The 16666-nt window shown below is 46.7% G+C and overlaps 1 protein-coding gene across 1 annotated transcript; it reads right to left on the reverse strand.

Annotated features, from left to right (window-relative positions):
- Positions 1-272: 272 nt before the first annotated feature.
- On the reverse strand, positions 273-15922 carry RSL1D1 (ribosomal L1 domain containing 1). The gene is made up of 10 exons (XM_063699658.1): positions 15666-15922; positions 15167-15529; positions 14038-14177; positions 11423-11561; positions 10450-10598; positions 10256-10357; positions 4807-4900; positions 4595-4720; positions 2600-2890; positions 273-1032 (listed from the first exon to the last, which is right to left on the reverse strand). The coding sequence occupies exons 2-10, from the start codon at positions 15269-15271 to the stop codon at positions 706-708; spliced, it is 1473 nt and encodes a 490-aa protein (XP_063555728.1). The 5' UTR covers positions 15272-15529; positions 15666-15922; the 3' UTR covers positions 273-705.
- Positions 15923-16666: the final 744 nt, after the last annotated feature.

Here is a 16666-nt window from a genome sequence, read left to right on the forward strand (position 1 = left end):
GATCCTTCCACCTCAGCCTCGTGAGGAGCTGGGAGCACAGATGCACGCCACCATGCCACACTAATTTTTTTTTTCTTTTGTAGAGATGGGTTTTACCAAGTTGCCCAGGCTAGTCTCAAACTCCTGGGCTCAAGCAATCCTCTCACCTTGGCTACCCAAAGTGCTAAACAACCACAGAGAAGCACTCTATTTTTCCCTCTATTACATTAGCAAATACACAGGACAATTTAGAAATAGATTATACCCAGGAACATATGTCAGGATTACTTATGGAGGTTTTATTATTTTTATTTATTTTTGAGACAGAGTCTTGCTCTGTCATCAGGCTGGAGTGCAGTGGCTCACTGCAATCTCCGCCTCCCAGGTTCAAGCAATTCTCCTGCCTCAGCCTCCCTAGTAGCTGGGATTACAGGTGCCCGCCACCATGCCCAATTAATTTTTGTATTTTTGGTACAGACAGGGTTTCACCATGTTGGCCAGGATGGTCTCGATCTCGTTGACCTTGTGATCCGCCTGCCTCGGCCTCCCAAAGTGCTGGGATTACAGGCGTGAGCCACCGCCCCTGGACTACTTATGGAGGTTTTAAAAAATCTTTTAAGTCCAGGCCTGACGTTCAGAGAAGGTTACAAAGGCGGTCAGGATCTGAGTATTTCCAAAAAGCTCTGGAGGCAGCACTGAGGTTTCCTTCCAGTTGAATCACTGACTTTAGGTCAACTGGGGTACTTTGGGTTTTTTGGGCCATTTTTTGGGGGTGTGGGAAGCTTTTCTCACAGATTTACTAGGAGTGGTGAAGAACTTGGTCTCTGGCTTTTTTGGAGTCTGTCTCGCATCTTTTTTCCCCAGCGAAGGACTTTTTTCCCTCACTGCCTCTTCTTTGATTTTTGGCTTCTTCTCTGGGCCTTTCCCTGGGGTCTCAGACTCTGCAGCTTTTGGGGTCTCAGATGCTGGCAAGGGCTTTCTTTTCTTCCCACGAGGTGTGCTGGGATTAGGACTCTTTGCTGGAGACTTCTTTCCTGTGGCATGTTTTTGAATCTAAGAAAAAAAAAAAGTAAGTTTAATATAGAAAAAGCCACAAAACCTGACACTCTAAGTCCAGGAGTTACTGTTTTTATTTGTATTTATTTATTTTTGAGACGGAGTTTCGCTCTTGCTGCCCATGCTAGAGTGCAATGGCACAATCTCAGTTCACTGCAACCTCCGCCTCCCGAGTAGCTGGTATTATAGGTGTGCGCCACCACGCCCGGCTCATTTTTTGTATTTTTAGTAGAAACAGGATTTCACCCATGTTAGCCAGGCTGGTCTCGAACTCCTGACCTCAGGTGATCCACCTGCCTCGGCCTCCCAAAGTGCTAGGATTACAGGTGTGAGCCACTGTGCCCGGCCAAGTTACTGTTTTTATTAGTTAACCCCCAAAAGGTACACCTCAGCATGATGACAGAAATAAGCTGTATTCCACTATTAAGAATGAGGTATAGGTGAGGTGGCTCATGCCTGTAATCCCAGCACTATGGGAGGCTGAGGCAGGTGGACTACTTGAGGCCAGGAGTTCAAGAGTAGCCTGGCCAACATGGCAAAACCCCATCTCTACTAAAAATACAAAAATTAGCCAGGCATGGTGGCACACACCTGTAATCCCAGCTACTCAGAAGGCTGAGGCACGAGAATTGCTTGGGCACAAAAGATGGAGGTTGCTGTGAGCCGAGATCATGCCACTGCACTCCATCCTGGGCAACAAAGTGAGACCTTGTCTCAAAAAAAAAAAAAAAAAAAAAAAGAATTGTGAAGACCCAGAAGTCTTCCTGGTCCAGTCAGAGGAAAACCACCTTTCCCTATGACTGAGGGGAGGGAATCCTGGAAGCACCATGAGGAGCACAGCAGAGACACATGGGAGCAAATCCTGAGTCTTCCAACTGTAGCTGCACATCCCTGGCACATGGTGTAGGGCAGGGGTTCCCAGATTCTCTGTGTAAAAGCCAACTGGTGGCTGAGTGCGGTGGTTCATGCCTGTAATCCCAGCACTTTGGGAGGACAAGGCGGGCGGATCACCTGAGGCCAGGAGTTCAAGACCGGCCTGGCCAACATGGCAAAACCCCGTCTCTACTAAAAACACAAAAATTAGCTGGGCATGGTAGTGCGCGCCTGTAATCCCAGCTACTCGGGAGGCTGAGGAAGGAGAATTGCTTGAACCAGGGAGGCGGAGGTTGCAGTGAGCTGAGATCATGCCACTGCACTCTAGCCTGGGTGACAGAGTGAGACTCCATCTTTAAAAAAAAAGCAAAGCAAAAAAAAAAAAAAAAAAAAGCCAACTGGTTGGGACTAGGTGTGGTGGCTCACACTTGTAATCCCAGCACTTAGGGAGGCCAAGGTGGGAAGACTGTTTTGACTCCCGGAGTGTAAGACCAGTCTGGGCAATATAGCAAGATCCCATCTCCAAAAAAAAAAAAAAAAAAGGTACAATAAATCATGATATGATAACCACCCTTCACAGTTCTTTGGGTTCACTCTAGTATTTTTCATCATTTATTGCTCAGCACAGTACCTGCCTGACACAGTAGCCACTGAACCAATCCATTATGAACAGTAAATATTAAAACAATACCTCTACTTTTTCATTAGCTGGAGTCTTCTTTCCTATTGGTACCAGCTGTGGAATTTCGTCTTCGGATTCATTTGTTGCTTTAACTTGGGCTTTTCCTCTGCCATGTTTTTTCTTCCCATGCTCTGGGGTCTGTTCCTTCTTTGATTCAGGTTTCTTCACTGTAGTATCACCACTTTCAGGTGCCACATCATCTTTACTAAGAACTGATGCAGTCTTCCTAGCCTGCTGCCTCTTCTTCTTCCTCTCCTTTTGTTTTTCAAAATTTCTTTCTCTTCGTTTTCTCCTTGCCTCCTACCAAAAAACACCATACAAACATTTTAGCAGGGACAGTTCTGTTGGTTAACAAACGGCATAGATGTACCACGTGCAGTTTTGATTATCCATAAGCCCCTAAATGGACCTCGATCTATACAGAGAACAAACTCCCTAACCAGCACTGGAACCTCAACCGCAGTTTTTCACTCACAGCCAAACATGCATTTTATGCAGTAAATTATATACCGGCATTTCAGAATCTGACTATCTAAAGTATACAGTTAAGAGACTTTTGTGAAACACAGTATGGTTTAGAGTGTAAAGAATAATACTCAGCTGGGCGCGGTGGCTCACGCCTGTAATCACAGCACTCAGGGAGGCTGAGGTAGGAGGATCACTTGAGGTCACGACTTCCAGATCAGCCTGGTAAACACGGTGAAACCCCATCTCTATTAAAACCACAAAAACTAGCTGGGCATGGTGATACCTGCCTGTAGTTCCAACTACTCAGGAGGGTGAGGCACAGAGAATCATTTGAACGGCGGGGGGTTGTAGTGAGCTGAGATCATGCCACTGCACTTCAGCCTGGGCGACAGAGTGAAACTCTGTCTCAAAAACAAAATTAAAAATTCATTGGACACAATTAACACGGGTAAAGAGAGAAACACTAGGAGATCAGTCTAACAAATAACAAAAAATTAAATTTTCTTTCCTTCTGAAAGCTTCTTTTGCTAGAGTACGAGTAATACTGAAAACCTACAAACCAAGCTCAGGAGGTATCTGTGAGCATAACCTCCGACATCCAAATACGTGCACATTAGGTGAACTTGTGTGTTGAAATTATCCTAGTCCCAGTCCCAACGAATGTAGGTGTATGAGTTTGTCCTGTGATGAAACAGTGCCTTTTCTAGGGTTGGCTCTTGCCTGTTACCCTTTTCCCTGAGCTATCAGGATTAAACTCCAGCCATCTACAACCGTGGATGGGAATAACTGGGTAATTAATTATGTCAATTCCTTTTATTACTGTTTCAAATGTCTATATAGCTCACATTTATTTCAATGTTTAATATTTTAAATGTTTTGGTCTTTATTTAGAAGTATGGTGATGTTTCTATGACTGGAAATATGTGGTAGGAACTTAACTCAGGCCCCCTCAAAAGCCAGTTAATCCAGGCCAGGCATAGTAGCTCATGCCTGTAATCCCAGCACTTTGGGAGCCCAAGGCAGGCGGATCGCTTGAGCTCAAGAATTCAAGATCAGCCTGGGAAACAGGGCGACCATGTGTGTACAAAAAAAAAATTTAAAAATTAGCTGGGCATGGTGGAGCATGCCTGCAGTCCCAGCTACTCAGGAGGCTGAAACAGGATTGCTTGAGCTCAGGAGGTCAAGGCTGCCGTGAGCCTTGATCACGTCACTGTGCTCCAGCCTGGGGGACAGAGTGAGACCCTGTCTCTCTAAAAAAACCCAGCAAGCACTGGATCTAACAAAAATAAAAAAAAAATCCAATTTATCAATAAATACAAGATATTTCTATCTTAACGCGCATTACTAACATCAACTACCTCATGTAAAGTGACAAAAGCACACCCATTTTACCTCATGTAAAGTGACAAAAGCACAACCACCAGAAAACCAGAAGATAACTGAAAAGTCGGGCAGGGATGATGGTCTACTTCTCTCCTAGTGACTGAATTTACACCCTTCATTATTCATTCTGTAAGTATTTAAAATTCTACTAACTTTTTTCTTCTTATTAAGCAAAGATCTTTTGGTGGCTTCATCCCAATTGCTGACAAACGAGGAAAAGATGGGAAGTGCAGCCGATTTCTCAGTTTTCACAAACAGGAGTTTCACGCTCTCCCACTTCTGAAACAAAGAAAAGAGTAACATCGTCTACATATACTTTGTTTCTTTTAAATGAACAATCAATTGATGCACCTGTAATACTGTACCTCTGGCAATTTTTCTGAAAGTCCTTTGGTGACAGCAACAATGTTTTCAATGATGTGCTCAATTTGCATTCCAACGTGACCAATACGTATAGCACTGAAATTTAATATAGTATTAGACAAGATTTTAAAAAAACATTTTTCAAAATAAACCAGGCAGGTATATGAGAAATACAAATATATAATCCTCAAGTTTTTCTTTTTCTTTTAAAAAGGTAGAAATATTAATCCCGGGCAACATGGCAAAATCCTGTCTCTACCACACTAACAAAAATTAACTGGGCATGGTGGTACATGCCTGTAATCCCAGTTACTCAGGAGGCTGAGGCAGAAAAATCACCTGAGCCCAGGAGCTCAAGGCTACAGTGAGCCCAGATCTGGCAACTGCACTCCAGCCTGGGTAACCAGGAAAAACACAGTCTGAAAAACAAAACAAAACAAAAAAACAAACAAAAAAATCCCATTAAAATCTTTAGGTTCTAAATATATTTTATTTCATTTTTGAGACAGGGTTTTCCTGTCGCCCAGACTGAAATGCAGTGGCACAATCAATGTACTAGCCTTAAGTAATCCTTCCAACTCAGCCTCTGGAGTAGCTGGGACTACAGGTCACCCAGCTGATTTTTATATTTTTTGTAGAGATGGGTTCTCACTCCTGAGCTCAAGTGATCCGCCAGGCTGGTATGGAACTCCTGGGCTCACTATCCTCCTGCCTCAACCTCCCAAAGTGCTGGGATTACACGCATGAGTCACCACACCCGGCCTAAATATGTTTTAAAGGAAGATTATCATCTTTCATGTACTAGAAATTCCTTCTACCTGAAGTAAAATGTCACATCATGAAGGGGTGATTTTTTTTTTTTTTTTTTTTGTGATGGAGTTTGCTCTGTCGCCCAGGCTGAAGTGCAGTGACGTGATCTCGGCCCACTGCAACCTTCGCCTCCTGGGTTCAAGCAATTCTCCTGCCTCAGCCTCCCTAGTAGCTGAGATTACAGGCGCATGCCACCACGCCCAGCTAATTTTTTTTTTTTTTTTTTGAGATGCAGTTTCACTCGTTGCCCAGGCTGGAGTGCAATGGCGTGATCTTGGCTCACTGCAACCCCCACCTCCTGGGTTCAAGCGATTCTCCTGCCTCAGCCTCCCAAGTAGCTGGGATTACAGGCATGCGCCACCACGCCTGGCTAATTTTTTGTATTTTTTTTTTTTTTAGTAGAGACGGGGTTTCTCCATGTTGGTCAGGCTGGTCTCAAACTCCCGACCTCAGGTGATCCGCCTGCCTCGGCCTCCCAAAGTGCTGGGATTACAGGCGTGAACCACTGCGACCGGCCTAATTTGTATATTTTTAGTAGAGATGGGGTTTCATTGTGTTGGCCAGGCTGGTCTCAAACACCTGACCTCAAGTGATCCACCTGCCACGGTCTCCCAAAGTGCTGGGATTACAGGCGTGAGCCACCATGCCCAGCTGAGGCAGTGATTAAAGAGCTGGCAGCACCTGACTGTGAGGTTAGGCGCATTGGGAGGCAGGGCCAGAGGAGGTTCTACCTTTATCTTAGACAACCCCATGTCGCTGAGTCCGCCTTCAAGCTGTTCTAAAGGGACCTACCTCCAGGAGGGACCTACCTCCAGGAGGGTCACCTGCTCTCTCTATAGTTCTACTGCTCTACCCAGCCGCCATGTTCAAGAATAAATAGTTCTGTGGCTGGGCGTGGTGGCTCACGCCTGTAATCCCAGCACATTGGGAGGCCGAGGTGGGCAGATCACGAGGTCAGGAGACCGAGACCATCCTGGTTAACATGGTAAAACACCGTCTCTACTAAAAAAATACAAAAAAATTAGCTGGGCATTGTGGTGGGCGCCTATAGTCCCAGCTACTCGGGAGGCTGAGGCAGAAGAATGGCGTGAACCCGGAAGGCGGAGCTTGCAGTGAGCCGAGATCAAGCCACTGCACTCTAGCCTGGGCGACAGAGCAAGAACTCTGTCTCAAAAAAAAAAAAAAAAAAAAAAAAGAGTAAATAGTTCTTGTCCCTGGTGGAATAGTGTCTTTCAGCTACGAGCAAGACCATCCCTTCAGGTGAAACAGAGTGCAGGCAGAAGCCCAGTGGGAAGCCTGGAGGGCTCAGCGCTGGGGCCAGAAGGAAATGAGCCAGAAGGAAGGCTCACTGTCGGCACAGTGTCTGCGGAATGAGGAATGAGACGGACTGTTGCTCCTCTCTCTCTTCAGCCAAAGACTGGGCACTGCCCACTCCCTGTGCCTGTTACCACCTGCCTGCAAGCACACCTGAGCATCCCAGATGGAAAGATAGTGGGGGGGAAGAAGGGAGAGGAACAGAAGTGGAAGAGGAAAATAAATTATTATGCTGGGGAAAGGTAAGAGAGGAAATAAAGAATGATTTCTTTTTTTCTCAATTGTTTGCAACTTTCTTTAAGCTGTTGCTTTTGCCTTGGAAAATCCCCAGTGGCAGGAGACTGCTGCTCCTTTACCTGCCTTCATGGTACCATCTTCTTCTCCCAGATACTCATGGGTCCCATAAACAAGGCCTGAACTTCTAGCCAACCACCTCCATGAGCCACTACTTTGACATCAGCCTTTAACCAAAGGGGTAGGGGTCTAGGCCCCGTGACCAACTCTTCTCGGCTACTTCATTACACCTGATGAAGGGCTTCCCAGCGGCAGGCTAAAGACAACACCAGAGACCACCTGTCCTGCCCACCAGTACCCTGCTCTGCTCTACCTGGAGACACTCCCCTGGGGTCAGGCCTCCCTGGTGAGCAGAGGCAAGAAGTCTGTGTTGTTTTCTGCCGAGTGTGGCCACTGGGTCTGCACGGCTCCTGGGGAATCTCTGGGTGGAAGGGCAGTGGCCTACAGCTCTGCCCTACTGGCAGCTAGCCATCTCCACACTGCAGTCAGCAAGTGAAGTACTTCATAAAATGTATTTTCAATACATTTAAAACCTGCCCTACCTCCCCAAGCTGATACACTGCCAATAATACAAACTTTTTTTTTTTTTTTTTTAATTGATCATTCTTGGGTGTTTCTCGCAGAGGGGGATTTGGCAGGGTCACAGGACAGTAGTGGAGGGAAGGTCAGCAGACAAACAAGTGAACAAAGGTCTCTGGTTTTCCTAGGCAGAGTGATTGTGTCCCTGGGTACTCGAGATTAGGGAGTGCTGATGACTCTTAACGAGCATGCTGCCTTCAAGCATCTGTTCAACAAAGCACATCTTGCACCGCCCTTAATCCATTTAACCCTGAGTGGACACAGCACATGTTTCAGAGAGCACAGGGTTGGGGGTAAGGTCATAGATCAACAGGATCCCAAGGCAGAAGAATTTTTCTTAGTACAGAACAAAATGAAAAGTTTCCCATATCTACTTCTTTCTACACAGACACAGCAACCATCCGATTTCTCAATCTTTTCCCCACCTTGCCCCCTTTTCTATTCCACAAAACCGCCATTGTCATCATGGCCCGTTCTCAATGAGCTGTTGGGTACACCTCCTAGACGGGGTGGTGGCCGGGCAGAGGGGCTCCTCACTTCCCAGCGGGGGCGGCCGGGCAGAGGCGCCCCTCACCTCCCGGACGGGGCGGCTGGCCGGGCAGGGGGCTGAGCCCCGCACCTCCCTCCCGGACGGGGCGGCTGGCCGGGCAGGGGGCTGACCCCCCCACCTCCCTCCCGGACGGGGCGGCTGGCCAGGCAAAGGGGCTCCTCACTTCCCAGTAGGGGCGGCCGGGCAGAGGCGCCCCTCACCTCCCGGACGTGGCAGCTGGCCAGGCGGGCGGCTGACCCCCCCACCTCCCTCCCGGACGGGGCGGCTGGCAATAATACAAACTTAAGTCACTTCTCAGCCTAATAAAATAGCCTGAACCGCATCCTTTGCTCAGCCAGAGGTTGGAAGCAATCACTGCCCTAAAACATCTGTTCTAGTAGGTAAGACTAGGTGTGGGGGCTCCGCCTAGCTCAGTATCCAGGGTAAGGTTAAACCAGTATGACAACACACACACCAAATAGGCAGATGAACAGGATAAGTGCTGAATTCATTTAATAGGAAGTTAAACCAAGAATGAGGTGGATCTTCACTTTAAGAGTAATATGGTGCTTTTAAAGGACAATCTGAGGCCAGGTGTGGTGGCTCACGCCTATAATCTCAACACTTTTGGAGGCCAGGACAGGAGGACTGGTTTTGTCTAGGGGTTCAAGTCTAGATGGGGCAAAATAGTGAGACCCCACCGCTACAAAACATTGAAAAATTAGCCAGGTATGGTGATGTGTGTCTGTAGTCCCAGCTACTCAGGAGGCTGAGGTGGAAGGACTGCTTGAGCCAAGGAGTTGGAGGTTGCAGTGAACTGTGACTGCACCACTGAGTGCAGTGGCACAATAAAGGACAAGCTCAAAGCCTAGAACTAGTCATGTTCTCCAAGCACTCATCTTACTCTCCTTGCTTTTCTTAGTATCTGGAGCTGCCCTGTCCAATGCAGTGACCATCAGCCACTAGCCACACGTGCCTATTTTAAATTAACTAAAAATTCAGCTTCTAACACAGTAGCCACATTTCAAGTGCTCAATAGCTACATACAAGTAGTGCCTACTGTATGAGACAGCACAGATGCAGGCCATTTCCATCACAGTAGAAAGTGCTATCAGACAACATTGTTCTAGAGAATTGAACTTTTTTTTTTTTTTTTTCATTTAAAGACAGTCTTGCTCTGTCATTCAGGCTGGAGAACAGTGACAAGAACATGGCTCACTGCAGTCTTGACCTCCTAGGCTCAAGTGATCCTCCTGCCACAGCCTCCTGTGTAGCTGGGAGCACAGGGATGCACCACCACACCTGACTAATGTTCTTGATTTTTCTGTAATTGGCTGGGGGAGGGGGTCTCATTATGTTGCCCAAGGTGGTCTTGCACTCCTGGGCTCAAGCGATCCTCCTGCCTCGGCCTCCCAAAGTGCTGGGATTACAGGCATAAGCCACTGCACCTGACCCGAGAATTGATCACTTCTGAGGAATAGATTTTAGTTTTAAAAGAGGATGTGGAGCCATCAGCAAAATCTTTTTAAAAAGGCCAGGTGCAGTGGCTCACGCCTGTAATCCCAGCACTTTGGGAGGCCAAGGTGGGCGGATCATGAGGTCAGGAGATCAAGATCATCCTGGCTAACTCGGTGAAACCCTGTCTCTACTAAAAATACAAAAAGAAATTAGCCGGGCGTGGTGGCGGGCGCCTGTAGTCCCAGCTACTCGGGAGGCTGAGGCAGGAGAATGGCGTGAACCCAGGAGGCGGAGCTTGCAGTGAGTCGAGATGGTGCCACTGCACTCCAGCCTGGCAGACAGAGTAAGACTCCATCTCAAAAAAAACAAAAACAAAAACAAAAAAACAAAACAAAACGAATAAGTATATATAAAATCATTGTCAAATACAAGATTAAAAGAGGCACACATGAATGCCTTTTACCTACCTGCAAGAACCACTTTTAGAAATGTTTAAGACCGTTCCACCTATACAGTCATTGATCTCTCTTGATAAATTCTTGGACAGAAGGTTTACAGATACTGGAACTCTATAAAATAAACACACAGGCATTCAGCACACAATGCATACACACCTAGAAGCTTCATGCTGCTAAAGTCCAGTCATTACTAAGAAACTTACTTCTTTCTTTGATAGAAATGTCTCCCAATGAGTGAGGGTAAGAGCCGCCTAATTCTGGCATCAGTAAGGAAGAAATCAAAACTGCTCAGAAGGCGGAGCTTGGCTTCATAGGATTTATATTCCTTCTTTAGAGTTTGGAGGGAGATAATCTAGGAAGTATAGAGAAGAATAAAAACAAGAAGTTAGGAATCTAAACAAGGAGAAGAAATACTTAGGCAACAATTTGGATTTGGATTTAAAAATGTCCTAGAGCCATGCCTCTATACTTTAATGAACACTTGAGGGCCTAAAATGTGCCAGGCACTACGCTACATGCTGGGAACACTGAGACAAATGAGAAAAGACCCCAGCTAAAGCAACTTAGATCTAGGTGGGCAACATATATATATTATTATACATATGTTGCTGTATGTGCTCACGCCTGTAATACCAGCCCTTTGGGAGGCCGAGGTGGGCGGATCACCTGAGCTCAGGAATTCAAGACCAGCCTGGCCAACATGGTGAAACCTCGTCTCTATAAAAATATAAAAATTAGCCGGGCATGATGGCGGGTGCCTGTAATCCCAGCTATTCGGTAGGCTGAGGCGGGAGAATAGCTTGACCCTGGGAGGTGGAGGTTGCAGTGAGCCGAGGTCCTGATATTGCATTCAAGCCTGGGCGACAGAGCGAGACTCCAAACAAACAAAAAAACTTAGATACCTTAGATCCAGAGGGTAATAAAGACAAGTACACCAACTACAGAACAGCAAATCAGAGAAAAACAAGATGCTGTGGAAGTACAGAGGAATGACATGAGCCACCTCTTTTACAATTTGCAAGATATAAAAGCTACTAATGTACACGCCACCACAAATTAAATTAAAAAGAGAAAAGTAGAAGAAAAATACTAGGAAATATAGCAATGTATTTGTGACACCATTTTGCCTGAATTAAATCCTCTAAATAACTTGAAAATATTAACCAGGCTTCCTACCTGAGAAACGGTTTTAATTCCATGCTTGTTTAAAAGCTTTCTATAAAACTGTTCTGTCTTTTCAGGAGCTGAATTGGGTTCATCCTTCGTAAATAAACAGATATCTTCTGAATCTGATCGAATACTATGAGGCAAGGTCCTATAAAATACGTGAAAAGAAACCGAGGAAAGCATTATTACACACATTATGCATGTTTGTATCACACAGAATACGCGATAAACTTAGTGTTATTTAAATAACTTTTAGTCATGCTAGTTAAGCAAATAATGCACCAAGAACAACACTTAAAAACACATTTCATAGCCGGTAGTAGTGGCTCAAGCCTGTAATCCCACACTTTAGGGAGGCCAAGGCAGATGGATCACCTGAGGTCAGGAGTTCAAGACCAGCCTGGCCAACATGGTGAAACCCTGTTTCTACTAAAATTATAAAAAATTAGCCAGGCACGGTGGTAGGCGCCTGTAATCCCAGCTACTTGAGAGTCTGAGGCAGGATAATCGCTTCAACCCGGAAGGTGGAGGTTGCAGTTGAACCAAGATCGCACCACTGGACTCCAGCCTGGGTAACAAGAGGCAAACTCCGTCTCAAAAAACAAAAACAAAAAACAAAACTCACTTTCAATGGCAAGTAAATCACAAAAACACACAGGCCCAAATATCAATTAACACTTGGGATACAACAAGAATTAAAATATACTTAAAGACATCCAAATGCTTGCATATATAATTATTATACATATGTTGCTGTATGTGCACACGTACTGTAATGTGCTATAAAAACCTAGCTTAATCAGGACAGGCCTGGTTCAGAATTTTACCTTCTCTAAAACTCTTAGCTCCATAAACATAATAACTCTTTCTTCTTTTCCTTTTTTTGAGACAGGGTTTTGCTCAGTACCCAAGGCCGCAGTGCAGTGGTGTGATCATAGCTCACGACAGCCTCCAGCATAGCTGAGACTCCAGGCACGCACCAGTTGGGTGTAGGCCCAGCTAATTTTTGTATTTTTCGTAGAGACAGGGTTTCGCCACGTAGCCTGGGCTGGTCTTGAATTTGTGGGCTCAAGCAATCCACCTGCCTCAGCCTCCCAAACTGCCGAGATTACAGTGTGAGCCACCACACTCAGCCAACATAACTTTTTTTTTTTTTTTGAGATGGGAGTCTCACTGTCGCCCAAGCTGGGGTCTCTGCAACCTCTGCCTCCTGGGTTCAAATGATTCTTGTACTTCAGCCTCCCAAACAGCTGGGATTACAGACGCCCACCATCATGTCTGGCTAATTTTTGTATTTTTAGTAGACATGGGATTTCGCCATGTTGGGTCAGGCTGATCTCAAACTCCCAGGCCTCAAATGATCCACCCGCCTCACCTCCCAAAGTGCTGAGATCACAGGGATGAGTCACCATGCCCAGCATAACATAACTTTTAAGAACTGAAACAGCCCAGGCATGGAGGCTCATGCCTGTAATCCCAACACTTTGGGAGACTGAGAGGGAGGACTGCTTGAGCCTGAGTTCGAGACCAGCCTGGAGAACACAGTGAAACCTCATCTCTACAAAGATTTCAAAATTAGCTGGGCATGGTGGTGTGCACCTGTAGTCCCAGCTACTTGGAAGGCTGAGGTGGGAGGATCACTTGAGTCAGGTCAGGGAGGTCGAGGTTGCAGTGAACACAGGTCTCACTATTGTACTCCAGCTGGGCAACAGCGCAAGATCTCGTCTCTTAAAAAAAAAAAAAAAAAGAAGGAGAGATAAAAGAATCGAAACCAAAAACATGGACTAAACCAAGAGAGACCAGCAAACACAATTATGCCACATCTTACAGAAAATAAAATACAAGGGTTTAACTCATTTCTTATGCTTACAACCTATGTTCTGAAGAAGCATTCTGTATAATCACCATGGATTTCTTTTCCATAGACACAAATTCACTGCAGTTTTTAATAGTCTCTGTACAAAGGAATAAATTGTAGCCCCAAAGAATTTTTGCTTGACATGGAAAGATAACAGTTTCTAATAAAAAAATAAAATAAAATAAAGCTGTTTAACTTATTCCACCTTTATTCTTTCAAACACCAGGTTTTCGATTCAACAGACCTGATTACGTTAGCTGTCCACCAAGCTCTAAGAAAACTGGTGAAATTTCTAGAAAATTTTAGCACATCTGAATTTCTACGGTTCTTTTATTTTTTATGATTTTTTATTTTTTTGAGACAGAGTCTTGCTCTGTCGCCTAGGCTGGAGTGCAATGGAGAGATCTCCGCTCACTGCCACTCTCCTGCCTCAGCCTCCCGAGTAGCTGAGATTACAGGCACCCGCCATCATGCCTGGCTAATTTTTGTATTTTTGGAGAGACAGGGTTTTACCATGTTGGCCAGGCTGGTTTTGAACTCCTGATCTCAGGTGATCCGTCCACCTCGGCCTCCCAAAGTGCTGGGATTACAGGTGTGAGCCACCACATCAAGCCTCTATGGTTCTCTTGGACATAGTTGTTTTACTTCACGTCAGATTTTTATTATAAGTTTGCAAAGTTTCCATTAGTAACCATGATGCAATTGTTCGAGTTACAAAGAATAAACACACAGATAAAAACAGCAAAGGTAGAAAATCACAACTTACAATCTGACCCTCAGTTCTTTACTTGGAATTTTCCATAATACCACCATTAAAAATAAACTTTCATTCTCATTCAAAAGCAACCCATAATTGTTTTTCCTGGACTTGCAATGCGTCAAGAGAGCGTCCACTGCCTTTCTAACCTGCAAAGTGGAAATTAGACAAATAAGTGAAATGTTTTCACAATAACTTACACAAATAAGTGAAATGTTCTCAATCTAATTTAGCATTTGCCCCCTCCCACACCTTCTATTTTTTCCCTTCCAACTTCTATTTCAAGGGGTAACCTCTATAACCGTATCTATTAGGATCCTGCAGTTTATATTCACAGAAATCTAAGAATCCATCAAACATGCCTAAGTACCCACTTCCAGTACTGTGTGCAGAAGGGCGCCTGTTCTACTTAAAGAGATTGGGCTAGAGGGAAACGTGCCCCTCCTGTCCTCAATGATGAAAGCTGTAATCCCAGGAAAAACGCAAAGCAAAATGCATTTAGCATTTACTGAGAACTCCTGGCAATTCTCCTGCCTCAGCCTCCCGAGTAGCTGAGATTACAGGCGCCCGCCACCACGCCCAGCTAATTTTTGTATTTTTAGTAGACACAGGGTTTCACCATGTTGGCCAGGCTGGTATCGAACTCCTGACCTCAGGTGATCCACCCGCCTCGGCCTCCCAAAGTGCTGGGATTACAAGCGTGAGCCACCGCGCCCGGCCTACTGAGCACCTTCTTACCATGTGCCAGGCCAAAGCGCTTTACACTCATTACCTCTCCCGATCCTGGATAACGGGGAGCGGAAGGGCCCATTTTAAATAACGGGTAACAGACCTGCAAAACTAAGCGATTCGGTCAAGCGCTAATGATAGGGAAGCTAAGCCAGGTCGCCAGGTCGATCTCATCTAGCTCCACAGTACACTTGCAATCCAATTCACTAGCGCCAGGCCGCAGGACCAGGGAAAGCAGGCGCCCACCCACGTGTGTAAAGGGGAGAGACAGCTGAGGCACACGGCCCGCCAGCGACCGTCCCACAGCCCCGGGGAAGTCCGCCGAGCACGCACTCGGGTTCCGGCACCCTGCGCCTCACGAGGTAACCGCCACCCCGCTTCCAAGCCACCCTCCCCAGGAACCACTCACCTGCTCTTTATCCAGCTGCTTTCGTGCTGTCGGGGCCGCTGGAGTCGAGGTGGAGGTTCCAGTAGCGGCTGCAGAAGACAGCGACGCTGAGGCCGAATCCTCCATCTTGTTTCCACCTCGTGAAGAGACGCGTGTGCAACCCCACTGCTGGCTTCTGGTGCGCACGCGCGAGCAAGGCCCGGCCCCGGAAGCGAGGGGGCGGGAACCGAGCCTCTGTGCGTTATTTCCGGGAGAGCGTGGGGTTTCGCCCTCCGGGGCAGTGGCTGCTGTCAGAATACCTTCTTTGAGGAGGCACCTGCTCTTCCGCTTTTCTCCAGCTTTCCATGAGGTGTGGGGAGTAGCTTGGGTGTCCCCTCACTCTTACTAGATAGAAATCAAGAAAGCGAGAGAAGAGTCCCGTCAGGAGGCCCAGTGGGGTCCTCCACACTCCACGGTCCCCGCCTCCGGGAAGGCCGCGCGTGGCATGGGCAGAGCGCGGAATCCTGGCTCCACTGCCCACCTGCCGGTTGACTTTAGGCGACGCCAACCCCAGGCTGGTGAGGAGTCCCTGAAATATAAGGCACGGGAGCCACCCGGAGCCACCCGACCTGCCACGTTAAGCAGCATGAGGGACCGAAAGATGAGTCTGGGCCAGTCTCTTAGGAGCTTCTGGTCTCGCAGAGAGGCGGGAGGTAAGATCCTGTACAAATAAGCGTGGCTAGTCGTGCGCGTGGCTGGCGTCTGGAATCCCAGCGCTCTGGGAGGCCGAGGCGGAGGGATTCCAGGAGTTGGAGACCAGTCCGTGCATATACGAGACTCCGTCTCTCCAAAAATTATAAAGATTAGCCGGCGTGGTGGTACGCGCCTGTAGTCCCAGCTACTTGGGAGGCGGAGGATGGAGGATCTTGAGGAATTCGAGGCTCGGTGAGTTCTGATCCGCGCCACTGCACTCCAACGTAGGCAGTAGAGTGAGACCTTGTCGCTAAACAAACAGGTTAGGAGTGGAGGCTGGATAACTGACAAATGGGATACCTTAGAACAGGGGAGTCCAATCTTTTGGCTTCCGTGGGCCACACTGGAAGAAGAATTGTCTGGGCCCATATATAAAACTAATACTAATGATAGCCGATGAGCTTTAAAAAAAAAATCTAAAAAAAATCTCGTAATGCTTTAAGGAAGTTTACGAATTCGTGTTGGGCTGTATTCAAAGCCTGGCCTCCAGGGCCACACGCGGCCCTTGGGTAGGACAGATTTGCTTTGTAATGTCTTCCTCCCACTCCACCCGCCTCCCCAGAGGTACACTTACCAGTGTCTCCTGGAACCTTCCAGAGATGTTCTAGGCATGTTTAGGAGATACTTCTCCTTTCTCTTGTTGGATGGGTTTAATTAATTTTTTTCCTCTTTTTTTTTGTAATGGAGTCTCGCTCTGTCGCACAGGCTGGAGTGCAGTGGCACGATCTGGGCTCACTGTATCCTCCGCTTCCCGGGTTCAAGCAGTTCTCTGCCTCAGCCTCCCGAGTA

Source organism: Gorilla gorilla, chromosome 18, assembly GCF_029281585.2.
Source record: "Gorilla gorilla gorilla isolate KB3781 chromosome 18, NHGRI_mGorGor1-v2.1_pri, whole genome shotgun sequence".
Classification (NCBI taxonomy): domain Eukaryota; kingdom Metazoa; phylum Chordata; class Mammalia; order Primates; family Hominidae; genus Gorilla; species Gorilla gorilla.

What these genes read in the sequence shown, in the direction of transcription:
- RSL1D1 (XM_063699658.1), bottom strand. Translation starts at nt 15,271, where the DNA reads ATGGAGGATTCGGCCTCAGCGTCGCTGTCTTCTGCAGCCGCTACTGGA. An exon ending in TCTAAAAGTGGTTCTTGCAG is followed by an intron (nt 4,901 to 10,255) that starts GTAGGTAAAAGG and finishes ATTAAATTTCAG; the next exon opens with TGCTATACGTATTGGTCACG. An exon ending in TTTCAGAAAAATTGCCAGAG is followed by an intron (nt 4,721 to 4,806) that starts GTACAGTATTAC and finishes TCTTTGTTTCAG; the next exon opens with AAGTGGGAGAGCGTGAAACT.